This window comes from Micromys minutus (assembly GCF_963924665.1).
Source record: "Micromys minutus genome assembly, chromosome: 2".
In the NCBI taxonomy this organism is placed as follows: domain Eukaryota; kingdom Metazoa; phylum Chordata; class Mammalia; order Rodentia; family Muridae; genus Micromys; species Micromys minutus.
Window position 1 is genome coordinate 86,572,310 of NC_137971.1, and position 14,490 is coordinate 86,586,799.

Here is a 14,490-nt window from a genome sequence, read left to right on the forward strand (position 1 = left end):
TCTATCTTTTCCTTTCCTAAGTTCAGAGTTCAGGGTGCTAACTGTTATACAAGGGAAAGCCCTAAATTCAAAGCTCTAAAGCTCTCCGAAGATCTATCCCACACACTAGCTGTGAGGCTTTGGACCACCATATTTAGCTCCCCCTTCCTAGGCCCTCTTTTGTAAACTGGAGCCAGTGATGTCACATGCTCTCCAGAGTTATGCTAAGAAATACGTGACATGTTACAGGTCTGGCTTGGTGTTATGTATACTGTAGGTACTTAATGACGGCTACATGATGTTTGACTGTTGAAATAGGAAGCCAAATCGGTGATATTTTCTTCACTTACATGCCATAGAATAGGGCATAAATCCTGATTTAATTAGTACCATCAGAATCTTTATTTAACCAGCAATTGGAAGCACAGTCATGAATTTTCTAATTGCTTATTCTTTCTGGAATATTTACAAGGATTTATGCACTTTATGGCATATCTGAAATATGTTGTTTTATAAGAACCTTAAGACCTTACTGATCTCAGAGGCCAAAGAGAGCTTCAGAAACATGACTTCTGATGGGATTATGGGATTCCTCCTTCCAGGGGCTTTTGCACGCCCCTCCCCCACAAGAATAAATTTCAATGTCTGGAATTCAGGAACTCCTTTGACCTATCCAGCTGGGGCCATTTTCTTTTGTTCCAATGTAAGAACCCCATGACTTGCCCCATTTCTATCGGGGAAATCCTATCTAACCTTCAAGGCCTAACTCAAATATGGCTTCCTCTAGGAAGCCTTGCAGAATACTGCCAGGAAGAATTCAGAACCTCTCCCTCAGGGCTGAACTCTGTGGTAGAGTGTTTGACTACACAAGTGAGGCCCTAGACCCAGTCCCTAATTCTTACAGGTGAAACACACACACACACACACACACACACACAGAGAGAGGGGGGGAGAGAACCTTTATACTCTTTTGATAGCCCTGTAAACTAGGATAATCCAGAAGTTAAAACAAAGAACTAAACAAAACAAAACAAAAAAACCCCACCATTTCACCTTCAAGTGCTTCTGCTATAACCTAAGTAAGGTTGCTATGGTTGCTGCTGGCTTGGGGAGACACAGACCTATTAGACAGAAGCAACAGGAACAGGGAACCCAGAGACAGCACCCAGTCTGTCTTTAAGGGATTTGCATGGGGAGTGTGTCCATGTGCTCATCTTCGTCTTAACACCTTCATCTCTAACACTCGCATCATCCTCCCTTGGCCTCTGTCTCCACACTGACCAGATTCTTCCCCCTCTGGCTAGTCAGCTGCAGGGCTGGAACCTATTATGATGGATCGCAAGAGCGCTGCATTTTATGTCCAAACGGAACCTTCCAAAACGAGGAAGGACAAGTCACTTGTGAACCATGCCCAAGACCAGAAAATCTTGGGTCCCTAAAAATCTCAGAAGCCTGGAATGTGTCTGACTGTGGAGGTAAGGATCCTGTCGGTCCCCTCTTACTCCTCCAGTCCCCAGTGTCATTGCTTAGACTGAGGCAGGTGGCACCCCACTGGACCTTGGTCTTCCCTCAAGCAGGGACCGTGTTGGGCTCATTATTAGTTCTTGCTTGGGTTGGCACCGGACACACTGGGCTGATGCCCATGAGCAAATGAAGGAACATGGTGGCACAGCTCAGTTGGTAGAGTTTGCGCCCCAGTCCTGCATTAGCTGTTGTGATAGCAGACACTGTAATCTCAGTGCCTGGGAGGTGGTAGCAGGAAGATCAAGAGTTCAAGGTCGTCTTTGACTACTTAGTGAGCTTGGTGTCAACCTAGGCTACACGAGACAAAGGATGGAGAAAATATTGACAGAACACTGTAAATGTTACACTTACATGCTTTCTTCACCCTGTACATATGCACAGCGGAGATCTCAACCATCTCTCGGTCTAAAGAGCCTAGTTAAACAAAACGAAACCTGAATTTACAACTCTAAAAGAGGGACCAGTAGTGAGGACAGGGTAATAATAGGGGTAAAATGGAGAGCAAAGTAAATCAAAAGAAAGTAATTAGAATACATTGGATATATGGTGATACAAAATTAATCAATAAAAAGGAATAAAAAATACAAAATTCACAAATAAACAACAACAACAACAACAAAAAAAAAAAAAAAAAAACAAAACCGAAAATTGGGTAGAGTTTTGAGACACAAACTTTGTAGAGTACCTTGTTACTGGCAAGCTGTGTCCTCCAAGAACAAGACCTTCTAGGGGGTCTTTCCTGACCTTGAGGGGGACCCTCTGACAACATGGGCTAAGTTAGTTGGGTTTGGTAGACTGATGGGCTAGGCCAGAGCACAGCTCAGTGTAAGGAGACACAACTGCAGAAATGATGGGACGAGAGACTCCAAGGCTGTTCGTGCTGTTGCTAGGTGACCCACAGCTGGATTTGTTCCATTCCCCTCACTCCAGGCCCTGGCCAGGGTGCAGGTCAGAGCTCCACACTAGGCTTTTCTCACTGGAAGCAGAGGCACACCTGTGCACTGGGCTCTGTAGGCCTGTCTGCAAGCCTCAAGCACTTAGCCACCTCCTGAGGATCCAGGTGGGAATGGCTGGGTGCTTGTCACTGAGCTCAAGTCATTAAGGGGTATCAGGCCTCACAGAGGCCTATCTCTTGTGCAGAGAGGTGGGGAATGGCCTCTCTTGGAGCCTCCCTCACTCAGGGCCATACTCCCCGCAGGCCTTTGTCAACCAGGCGAATATTCAGCAGATGGGTTTGCCCCTTGCCAGCTCTGTGCCCTGGGCACCTTTCAGCCTGATGTGGGCCGTACATCTTGCCTCCCATGCGGAGGAGGTCTTCCTACCAAACATCTGGGAGCCACTTCCTTCCAGGATTGTGAAACCAGAGGTGAGTACTTCCTTGCCCCTTTGTGGAACACCATTCTCTTCTGAGTTCCACCGGGTGTCATGAAGGTATGATTCTCCCCCCCCCCCCCCCCCCGTCCAGGCCACCCCTGTGGCAGGGCTTTAGCTCTCCCCAGCCACCAAAGCCTCTCACACAAGAGTGATGATTGGGCAGCAATGAACTGGTTTTATAAACAGACCCCCTGCCCACCCTTCTCTATCTCAGTGCCCTAGTTCCCCCTACAAGCCCCCTCCAGAACCACGTTTCCCTGCCTCTCCCAAGGAAGGGCCAAGTCAGCCTCAGCTGGTGCCCTAATTGCTCCCACCCTGAAGATTTAACTGATGACCACTGCTGTCTGGCCACATGCTTCATGTTCATTATTTCGAGTGTTATGAGTACCTCTCACTCTGGGTATTGGGGGGATCAAGTGTTGATTAATCCTGGCTTGCCAGGAAAACAGTATTTCATTTAGGCATAATAATTTATCTCATAAACCTTGGAGGATTTGATTAAAAATAGTCTTTTTCTTCACAGTTCAATGTTCACCCGGGCATTTCTACAACACCACCACACACCGATGTATCCGTTGCCCACTGGGAATGTACCAGCCTGAATTTGGAAAAAATAATTGTGTTTCCTGCCCCGGCAATACTACCACCGACTTTGATGGCTCCACTAACATAACACAGTGTAAAAGTAGGTTTTCCTTTACTAGGATTGATTAGAGGATGCCTGGGTTAGACTTGGGCAGCAGGTGTGAGAAGGTGGCCAGGGTTCCAGGCTCATCCAGAATCATGTGCTTGAGGCTAGTCCTATGCATAGCTAAGGTGAGCCATGCCATGGGAGGGAACAGCTGCAGTGCCCTTGGCTTTGGAACGGGAGCTGTAGCTGTGACCCAGAAGTCTCGCCTTTTTCCTATGCATGGTGTAAGGAAAGATGACGGGGCACCAGTGAAAGGAAAAGTCACTGAAAGGAAAAGTCACGGGGCACCAATGCTGTGAAAAGACGATGTCCCGGGTTTCGGCACCAATGTTAGGGGAAGGATGAAGAGAGTGGGGGGCATATGGCCCATGGAGGTGCGGCAAGGCCTGGGGGTAAGGGGGATGCCTCTGGGGGGGTCCATGTTGGGAAGCCCTTCCCCCTGAGAGACCAGCCACACAATGGTATAGTACAGAATAGAGTTTATTCAGGTCATGGGAGAGTTAAGAGGGTGGTAGAGGCAGAGAGAGGGGGAGAGGAATAGAGGAGTAGAGGCTGGCCATGAGCAGGTGAAGGGGGGGGGAAGGGAAGGGGAAGAGGAGGGATGGGGTGGGAGAGCAAGAGAGCCAGGAGGCAAGAGAGGCCAAGAGAGAGAGGAGGGGGCAAGCAGCCCCTTTTATAGTGTCAGGTCACTGGGGCGGAGCATACCTGGCTACTGTTAGGTAATTGAGGGGTGGGGTTTACAGAATCCCAACACATGGTGCAGGGGATTGAACCAAATGCTGAAAGCACAGTCCACCCTCTGCCCCTGCACCACACTCAGGCTACCTGTACTTACGGCTGTGCTTTTTCCCCTGGAGGATAATTTTAGTTCAGCCTAGCTCAGCACACATTGTCTGAGGGCCCGTCCTGTGCTCCTGCTAAGTCAGCCTGGCCCAGCTGCCAGGAAGAGCAAGATGGATGGGGTGGGAGAGGGCTCCACGTGCACGCAGCCACATAGGAAGCCAAGGCTTATACAGTGAATGCCTTCTGGCAGCAGACTTGTGAATCTGGGCACAAAAAGGAGGCTTCAGACAGATGTGGGGCCTGCTAAGGGTTGTGGTTTGTGATTGCAGCAATGGGGAACAGGATCGTTTAAGGGTCTTAAATGCCTGCTTTGATGACAGTTTCACTGCCATCCAAGAGACCCTCATGTGTTGGTAGATTAGACTTTGGGAAGGCTCACAGTGTTAGGGGATTCTTCCACATACCAAGGTGACCCTACTCCTTTTCTTCCCAGAAGAAAAGCCTAGTTATTCTTATTGTTCTATCTATCTATCTATCTATCTATCTATCTATCTATCTATCTATCTATCTTTCTTTCTCTCTCTCTCAATCTCTGTCTCTCCCTCCCCCCTCTTCCTCCCCCCCTCTCTCCCTCTCTCTCTCCCTCTCTCTCTCTCTCTCTCTCCCTCTCTCTCTCCTTCTCTCTCTCTCCCTCCCTCCCTCCCTCCCTCCCTCCCTCCCTCTCTTTCTCTCCCTCTCCCTCCCTCTCCCTCTCCCTCTCCCTCTCTCTCTCTCTCTCTCTCTCACTCTCACTCTCACTACTGCTAATTCCCAGTTATAGTTAGAGGCAAAAAATCATTTCTTGATGTCTCTTGTACAGGTTTCCCTAACAGTATTCAACAATAAGTCCCCTGAGGGACTCCGGCCTATGTCTGTCTTAGTTCTGAGCCCCAGATCTTTGGGAGACATATGGGGGTGTCAGGCCCTGATAAGAGAGCTCATGTGGTGACCACGTACTCGTGAGTGCTTTTCCTTTGACGAAGACATAAGCATGTACGAGTGCATCTAAGAGTTAATTGAAACTGCCTTCTCCATTAAGAATAAAACGTGGCTTTAAACAGAAAGAAAGGTGAAAAAATGTTTGGTTTAGCTTCATTAAAAGTCTTGGTCAAATATTCTCTACTGAGCTAGGTTCTGAGTTTGGTGGTATATTCCCCTGATGTATGGCATTGTAAACAAAATAAACGTGTTGAAATGTGTTGATAAGAAGGTAGGCTACTTTGGGGAGTCCATGTTGCCTGGCTCCCACAGAGGCCATGAGCATTACAGGAGTCTCACTCCCAGGGTGATGTCATTTCCTTGCAACAAGGAGTCTGGTTCTCAGCCATGCTTGGGGTGTCTAGAACAGCAATGACAATGTTCTGCCCCCCTAACTCATGACACTTCCTTTCCAGACAGAAAGTGTGGAGGGGAGCTGGGGGATTTCACAGGCTATATTGAATCCCCAAACTACCCTGGGAACTACCCAGCCAACTCAGAGTGCACCTGGACCATCAACCCACCCCCCAAACGCCGGATCCTGATTGTAGTCCCTGAGATCTTCCTGCCCATAGAGGATGACTGCGGTGACTACCTGGTGATGCGGAAAACCTGTGCGTCTCTCCCTGGGCTTCCCTCCCTTCCCAAGGCAGCCTGGGAAACCTGATGATCTGCCCCCAGCCTTAAATGTGAGGATCAGATCTAGTAGATTGTTTCCTTCATAGTACAGCAAAGGTGGGGCATGAGTTTATAGCTAACTGGGACTGGCATGGCTACCCTAGGTAGCAACATATAGTTTAGACTGCCCAAGGCTCAAGGTGTGGTCTAACCAGGAAGGACAGCCCTTCCTGTTATCCTGACTCAGCCTCTGGTGTCTATTGTCTATAGCGAAGCATTCTCAGCCTATGTGTCTCAACTTATGGGTCTCAACCCCCTTGACGAACCTCCAGCCCTCAAAATATGTACATTATGATTTAGCAAAATTATACTTCTGAAGCAGCAACAAAAATAATTTTATGGTTAGGGGTTATCAGAACATGAAGAACTGTATGAAAGGGTCACAGCATTAGGAAGGTTGAGAACCATTATATGATGGAATCTTCATGTCAAGGCAGCTTATGACATCTGAGAATGGGACTGATCCCAGATTCACCTCTTACTGGGTCTGTGAACTTGGGTGGACATTCTGAACACTGTAGTCTTCTGGGGAAGAGGGGAGGAATGACAGCTGCTGCCTTGTAGGGTTGTTAGGACTAAACAAATGCTTGGAAGGAGCCATGTGTCTCTGTGTATCTTCTACTTTTAAATTTACTGGTATACACTACTTGTATAAAATCACAGACTTCACGACAACGTTTTCATACACATATATATTTTGATCATACTCTCTCTTCATCGCTGTCTTGTGTCTCCTTCCAGCTAGCCCCTTCTCCTTCCCGATCAGTCTCTCCTGTGTTTGTCTTTGGGGGGGACACGTGTGAAAAGTAATTTACAGGAACAGTGGGCACCTTCCCATTAACTACACAACTGGAGAAAACGTCTGTCTTCCACACAGCCATTAGTTGTATAGATTATGGCGTGGCACTGGGGGGCAATCACAAGCTCTTCTCTCCATATATGATGTCCATAAGCCCAGTCTTGCACAGATGCTGTCATTCCAAGAGCAATGACCATGGCTGGTAGTTAAAATGAAGGAAGTTAGATGAGGGTTTGAATTCTGTCATTGTCACACATTGGTTGCGGCCCTCATTGTAACAGAGACAGTAATTGGTCAGCCTCTGTGGTTTTAAGGGGAATCAGTTAGATAGATCAAGCCTATAAAACCCAGTGTACTCCAAGGAAACTACAGTCTGTGCAGGTGACTCTTGCTGGGTATGAGCAACATGCTCTGAACTCTGGGCCCTGTCTCAACTCCTACCATGGATAGGACAGTCTGCGTCACAGCCATTTGTCTGGCTGAGGACAGGTGGGGCTTAGCCTTTCCTTGGGGCAAAGTATAATTCCCTAGTAGAATCTTCTGTTTCCAGGCTTTCTACTGTTAGAATGAGCCTGAGAGCTCATGTGTGGTTATTTGAGAGCATGTGTGTGTGTGTGTGTGTGTGTGTGTGTGCGCAAGCTCGAGTGTTTGTGTACGCATGTACAAGTGCATGTGTGTGTGCAGATGCCTATGCGAGCTTGAGGTCAACCTCAGTTGTCCTTTCTCAGATATCATCCACCTTGTCTTTTGGAAACAGGTTCTCTCATTGACCTAATACTGGTCAAGACAGGTTCTCTCATTGGCCAAGTAGGCTAGGCTATTGGGGCAGCAAACCTCAGGGATCTCAGCTTAGCCCATGACTATAGCCTATGTTTGGCTATAAAGCAAAACAACACCAACAACAAAAACATAGGTTCTAGATATCATTTCAGGTCCTCATGTTTGCAAGGCAAGCATTTGACCAAGGGAACTGTTTTCCAGCGGGAGAATTCCTGAGTTCAACTTATTGTGTAGATTACGTGTTTTCAAAGATGAGCATCCCCTGACTGTGGCTCCGTAACACCTCTTGAACCACCTGCTATATCTTTTCTTGGCAGCATCACCAAATTCTGTGACCACATATGAAACCTGTCAGACCTATGAACGCCCCATCGCCTTTACCTCCAGGTCAAAGAAACTGTGGATTCAGTTCAAGTCCAATGAAGGGAACAGTGCCCGAGGTTTCCAGGTTCCCTATGTGACGTACGATGGTAAGCAAGAGCTGCGGTGCCCCGGCTGTGCTGTGGCAGGTCTGGTACAGCTGTGCTCTGAACTGAAGGAACTACTTCTGACCCAGCTGGTGGATGCTGGCAAGCCCACCCAGCCAGCCAGCAAAAGGACATGGCTGACTCATCGGGGCCACATTTTAAACAGGCATTTGGGGACACTTATTATGGGAATGACAAAGAATGGTTTAGAAAATACAGGGAAAGTGAGTAGAGTCAGGTGTGAGGTCAGGCTGGCTGTCTCTTCCAGAACTTGTGTTGATGACTTACTTATCTCTAAGTCTTATTTTCTTGCTTTCCAGTGATGGGTGAACCTAGGGCTTCTGACTCTGAGCTACACCTCTAGTCACGCCTTATTTTCTTAGTGAGTGTTGGAGAAAATCATTTGAATGAACATTAAGAGTTTAATGCAGGACAGTGACTGGCAGATAGTAATTGCTCAAAACTATTTAAACTTGTTAAGGTTGTGACTTTTATTAAATAGAGTCCTGAGATGGGCTAGAGGCTTGGTCCTGCTTTAGACTCTGTGATCTTGGGCAAGTCGATGATGTTTCTGGATCCTTTGGATCCCTGGAGACCTACTGAGATTCTACAGATATTTATTGTGGCGAGAACATAAAAGTATGTGATTTGTCAAAGATGCTTTTATAGGCTACATACAAGACAGTGGGAACACAGAAAGAGAGAAGGCGGCAACTATTCTGAATAGGCTTGGAAGGAACAGACCAAGATCAAGAGGTTTGGGTCTGGAAAGAACGTGTAGGCTGAAGTGGGACATAAATAGAAAGAAAGACGCTTCAGGAAGAACCCAAATGATAAAGTGCCTGGCACAGGTGGGGTCTGCTTTGGCTGTTGGGGGACACAGGGAGGAGAATAAATGAGACCGTGACGAGGCAGTGAGGAGCCTTCAGCCCAGCTCAGGAGAATTGAATTAATTTTATAGGGAGCCATTAAAGAGTTTTAGGCAAAGAGGCATCCTTGGCTTTCCTAACCCCCCTCACGTGGTTTATTTCTATCAAGTGGTGCAAGGTTCTCCATCTGCCCTGCATTTGTCTCAAATGATGTGTAATGTCCAAGATGAGGGTTCTTGGAATCTGACTTCCATGACTCTGCTGAAGGAGACATTGAGACTGGTTTCTTCCTGAAGCAGGTATCCAGCAAGCTCTCCTGTCTGCAGTTATGGAGGGAAACAGACAGACTCTGAGGCTTGGGTAAATGTTATCAAGGCATTGAGACATCATATGACACACTTTAGGATTCTGTTGTTATTCTTGCCTTGGTGACATATTAAATGTTCCCTTTTAAGTTGATAAAAGTGAAAACAGGGGCTGCAGGTGTAGCCCAGTTGGAAGAATGTTTGTGTAACATGTATGAAGCCAGTGCCTGGCCTCCCAGCATCCTATAAGCCGGGTATGCCGGCACTTCCATCCTATGAGGAGGAGCAGCACTGGTGCGGGTGGGTGGGGTGGGGACTACAGATGAGTCCCATGCTGGAGAAGGGCAAGAGTCCTGCGGCAGGCATGAGGCATTCCTGGGCACCAGGTATGCATCAAGGTGCCTTTTATGGGCCACATTCCTCATGGTCACCCCATGAAGCAGACCGGGTCACTTTCTGATGTTACAGAGGAGGCCACTCAGGCTGAGAGAGTTGAATAACTGAGTGAGGACGTGATGTAACAAAGCCGCTGGACTGGGATGACCCACGTCTAGAGACTTCAGAGCCCGAGTTCTGGTGTTGAAAGGCAGAGGAAGGCAGGGGGCACAGGAGATCTTAGAGACAGCGATGTGTATTTTTAAAAGACAACATCCTGGAAGCGTTTGGTATGATAGCAAGCACAGTATAGTTTTCTGTGACAATAGTTTGCACAACAACCTGTACCACTAAAAGTAGACCCCCTTGATGGAAAGAAGCCCTCTGAGGTCCAGACACTGGGCAAGGGTGCAAACCTAAAACTAACAGAAGCAGGGTATGGTAGCATACACTGGTATTCAGCACTCAAGGGGTGGAGGCAGGAGGATCAGGCATTCAAGGCCAGCTTTGGTTACATAGCAACTTCTAAGTCCAGCCTGGACTACATTAAACCCTATTTTAAAGAAAGAAAGAAAGAAAGAAAGAAAACTTAAACTCCCCATTTTGTTTTGTTTATTTGGGCTTTGTTGTTGATGGTGATTTGTTTGTTTTGGGACAAAGTCCTATAGCTCACAAAGTCATCATATAGCCCGAGCTGTCCTTGAATGTGTACACTTACCTTATATATTCATTAAAATAAGGGAATGAAGACAAAGGTGCCATGCCAGGAGTTGTAATGATGGTGTATCAAATGTTCCAATGTATCAAAATGTATCAAAAGTGATGCTCTGGACTGAAGGACCTTCTTGGGATCGCTTCCAGCTGCCTCCATGAATGCTCTCAGAACTCCTGCTGCTCCTCGGCACACGGGCTGCATAGAGAAAGGCAGCTTCTGGTGTGTCTGGGCTTTGGAGAGGACTGTGCTCTGCATATGCTTGTTTGAGTTATGACTATGGGAAGTAGGCTAGACTTCAAAGTGGGGTGAAAGTACATTTGGAAAGGGAATACTGTGTGCACTGCACATAATGTGTATGCCAGGACCACAGAAATGCAATGTGCAAAAGTACATCCTTTCTTCTCAGACAGATGAGTTCTCCATCCCTAGCCCTATTCCAGCTAAAGAGAGAAGAGTCTTTCTTGGTGGTAAACTTGATCACCTTATACACTGCAAGGACAGAGAGATAGCGGAGACATGGAAGGTGTTGGTAGAGAGGGAAAGAAAAACCTGGATGAGCTCCCAGGGGAGGGAACATAGGTAAGAGCATATCACCAAGCATGGAGCTCCCAGGCCCCTACTACGGGCAAAGGCCAGGGACGGGAGGAAAGCAAAAAGTCCTCAGGGGCAGTCAGTGAGACAGTGGGAAAACCAAAGTGTAGAGTGTTCTGGAAGAACAGAGAGGAACTGGATAGAGGAGGAGGAGGGTGACAAACCAGCTGGGTCAAATGCTGCTACTCCTGCATGAAGGGAAGTGAGGACCAGCATTTGACACCAGGACACAGGACACGAAGGCCATTGCTGATCTCAACTGGCAGTTTTGGAGTGGTTGGGACAAAACCAACAGCAGTTGGTTCAGGAGGAGAACGGAACCTTCTCTGAGAGACGTTTACTACAAAAGGCGAGAGAGGCAGGAGATGGAAACTGGAAAGAAAGAGGAAATTAAACAAGGCATCCTTACGATTGCTTTCACGCTGATGGCAACCAGTAGAAAGATATCTGTGTAGGGAAAAGTACAGAATTACTGGCATAGTGTCCTTTATTTGGGAAGAGAAGATGCATCTGGTGTGGGGGGTAGAGGATGGGTCTCAACTGGAAACACAGAAGGCTCCTCTGAGGGGGCGGGGCGGGCAGATGCTAGCTGAGTGGGGAGGTGCTGACTGTCCTCTCTGTGTCAGAATGAAAGGTTCTCTGAGAGCAGCCACCCAAGGGAGACTTCTCAGAGCTTATAAAAGACAGATGCACAAGTTTGGAAGTAATTAAACAATGAGAAGCAAAATATGTCCTTTATTTCAACAGAAGACTACCAGGAGCTCATTGAAGACATAGTCCGGGATGGTAGGCTCTATGCATCTGAGAACCACCAGGAAATACTGAAGGTGAGTTCCTGCTAGCCATGAGCTCCTCACATATGGCTTCCAGACACCGACTCTGGGGAACAAGGTCAGCTCCATCCTTCCTGTTACTTAAATATCAAGTTTCCGTCTTTAGTGTTACATATATATATATATATATATATATATATATATATTCTACCCTCTCCCATAACTCCTTCCAGGTATTCCCTTTGCAACTCCATGATCTCTCTCTCTTTTTCTAAATAACCCACTGAGTTTAATTAGTTCAATCATAGTATATATGATTAGTGTATTACATAGTTGTAGGGCCAGCCACAGGAGCATGGGCTATGTCTCTGAAGAAAACTAGCCCTCTCTCCTCCAGCAGACATCAACTGCCAGTTGCTTCTCAGTTAAGGGTGAGGCGCTGTGAGCTCTTTACCCGCTTTGGCTTGATCTTGTACTGGTCTTGTGCAGGCAAACACAGCTGCTGGAATTCATGAGTGCATGTATGGAGTGTGGTTGCTTAGAAATTCAAGCCAGGGGCCTGGAGAGATGGCTCAGCAGTTAGGAGCACTGGCTGCTCTTCCACAGGACCCAGGTTCAATTCCTGGCAACCACGTGGCAGTCCCCAACTGTTTGTAGTTCCAGTTCCAGGCGATGTGACCCCTCACACAGATACACATGGGAGCAGAGTACAACACTAGTGTAAACTAAAAAAGAAAAGAAAAATCCAAGCCAGGGCTACATAGTGTTTTTATGTTCAGCTTTAATAGTGAAAGACCTTTTCTCCTAGTTAATGCCTCAGGCTTAAAGCTCACCCCATTTTAGATTCTTGCAAGTGGTCAGTAGTAAATACTATTATCACTAACCCTAAACTACTTTCCAAATCGTTATGTTGTATCTCATGTGGTTGAGGAAAAAAAAAACAGTTTTTATATAGCAAATCTTCTTTCATGATGTAATGCATAATTATTATTAGCAATTAAGAAAAACGAAAACTGGAAGGAAGATAGCAATCAGAGGGAACAATTTTCACCAGGCGGTTTCTAGCTAGCTAACCTCCCATCGATTGAATCATTATGATTCCATTGGCAAAATGTCAGAAGGTTTGAGTGTTCCAGCCCAGTAACAAAAATTCTGGTCTCCTCAGGATAAGAAACTGATCAAGGCTCTGTTTGATGTCCTGGCACATCCCCAGAACTATTTCAAGTACACAGCCCAGGAATCCCGAGAGATGTTTCCAAGATCTTTCATCCGATTGCTACGTTCCAAAGTGTCACGGTTTCTGAGGCCTTACAAATGACTCTTCCAACGTGCCACCCCGAACAGGGTCCTACTGTGGGCTCAGTGGGCTGCAGTCCTCTCTCCTCCACAAGCCAGCCTGCCATCGGATTGTCACCACGCCCAGTATCAGTGATTCCTCAGAATTCAGTTTTTATAGACAGTACAGATATCTTGGTAAACTGAACTTGAGTTTTCTTCCCCAGCATCTCAGATGTGGACTGCATACACCTTGAGTAGCACTGTGTGGGCACATGTCTTGGATGTCGTGAGGGCTGGCTGAACTGGCCTCCTTTTGGGTTCTCACTCCTCTGACTGACTGTAGTGGAAAGGAGGCCACAGGAGAGCCGTTCTAGCTGCATCTGCACTCCCTCTCGGCCCTCCCAGGGAGCCTCTGTACTCACAAGCATGCCAGGAGACTCCGAGACCTTCTGAGTCATGGGAAGACTCAGGTCCTCCTGGCCTTCTGCAGTCTCTACAGCACCAGCTTAATCCTGACCATGTGAGTTCTAAGCAGTGATTTAAAAAAAAAAAAAAGACTAGAAAGAATTAGAAATAAAAAGGCAAGTGTAGCCCCTCTGGAGGTACAAATAGCATGTGCCCACACACACACACACACACACACACATACACACACGCACACGCGCGCACACACACACACACACACACACACACACACACACACACACACACACTGCAGAAGGCTGCTTGCCACAACATCTCCTCTGCCTTCAGCCACTCGAGCCCTGTGCTAGGACTTGGTGAGTTCTTGAATGTGATCTTGATGACGACTGCTGTCCTCCATCACGGAAGGAAGGCAGACTTCGCCAGTCCAGGGTCAGCATGGCCAGGGCTCCCCCCACCCCCAGTGCTGGTAGTGACTGGCACAGTACCTTCCTTTTCCATTTTCTCAGAGAGAAACTGAGTCTGAGACGAAGTGGCATCGTGCAGGGCATGATGTAGTAGCATCACTGTCATCCTGACCGTGTGGCCACACGCTGGCTCACGGACCACACGCCACACAGTGGAATCACTTTGGTCTGTACAGGGGATCCACGCTCTGATTCCCCTCCCCTTGGACTCTACTTTTCAATATTAAATCTCATTAATATTGAAAATTTTAAAATTCAATAAAAAAATCTCATTACAGTGGATGAAGAAAATATTCTATTGGGCCAGAGATGTAGCTCAGGGGCAGAGCACTTGCTAAGGATGTGCAAGGCCCTGGGCGTGACCCCCAGTACCACTCCCCGCAAAGAATCCTGCCAATCAAACTGCCCTCTCTGTAATGGATGGACTGACTATACATAGCCACAGGGTTTTGTTCTTTCTGTGGCAATTTTAGCACATAATCCTGTGTACCAAAGTACTAAAGAAATGTTTAACAAGCATTTTTAAAAGAAAACAGACTATTTCCTTATTATTAGACTTGCTTTTCCACCTCAATTTCATTTTTAATCTATTATGACACTGA

General features: G+C 47.1%; 1 protein-coding gene across 4 annotated transcripts in view; it reads left to right on the forward strand.

The window, feature by feature from the left end:
• The window catches only part of SCUBE2 (signal peptide, CUB domain and EGF like domain containing 2), a gene marked incomplete at its 5' end in the record, with an annotated part of 63,645 nt that extends 49,777 nt beyond the window's left edge, over positions 1-13,868 (forward strand). For 2 of the 4 annotated variants that reach the window (XM_080913124.1, XM_080913125.1), the window contains 7 exons: positions 1,284-1,454; positions 2,702-2,869; positions 3,401-3,562; positions 5,785-5,982; positions 7,943-8,095; positions 11,695-11,774; positions 12,886-13,868. In XM_080913124.1, the coding sequence (XP_080769250.1) occupies positions 1,284-1,454; positions 2,702-2,869; positions 3,401-3,562; positions 5,785-5,982; positions 7,943-8,095; positions 11,695-11,774; positions 12,886-13,038 (1,085 nt within the window). In that variant the 3' untranslated portion in view covers positions 13,039-13,868. The remainder of the gene's footprint in view (positions 1-1,283; positions 1,455-2,701; positions 2,870-3,400; positions 3,563-5,784; positions 5,983-7,942; positions 8,096-11,694; positions 11,775-12,885) is intronic. The other 2 variants (XM_080913126.1, XM_080913127.1) reach the window with 2 other exon arrangements.
• Positions 13,869-14,490: the final 622 nt, after the last annotated feature.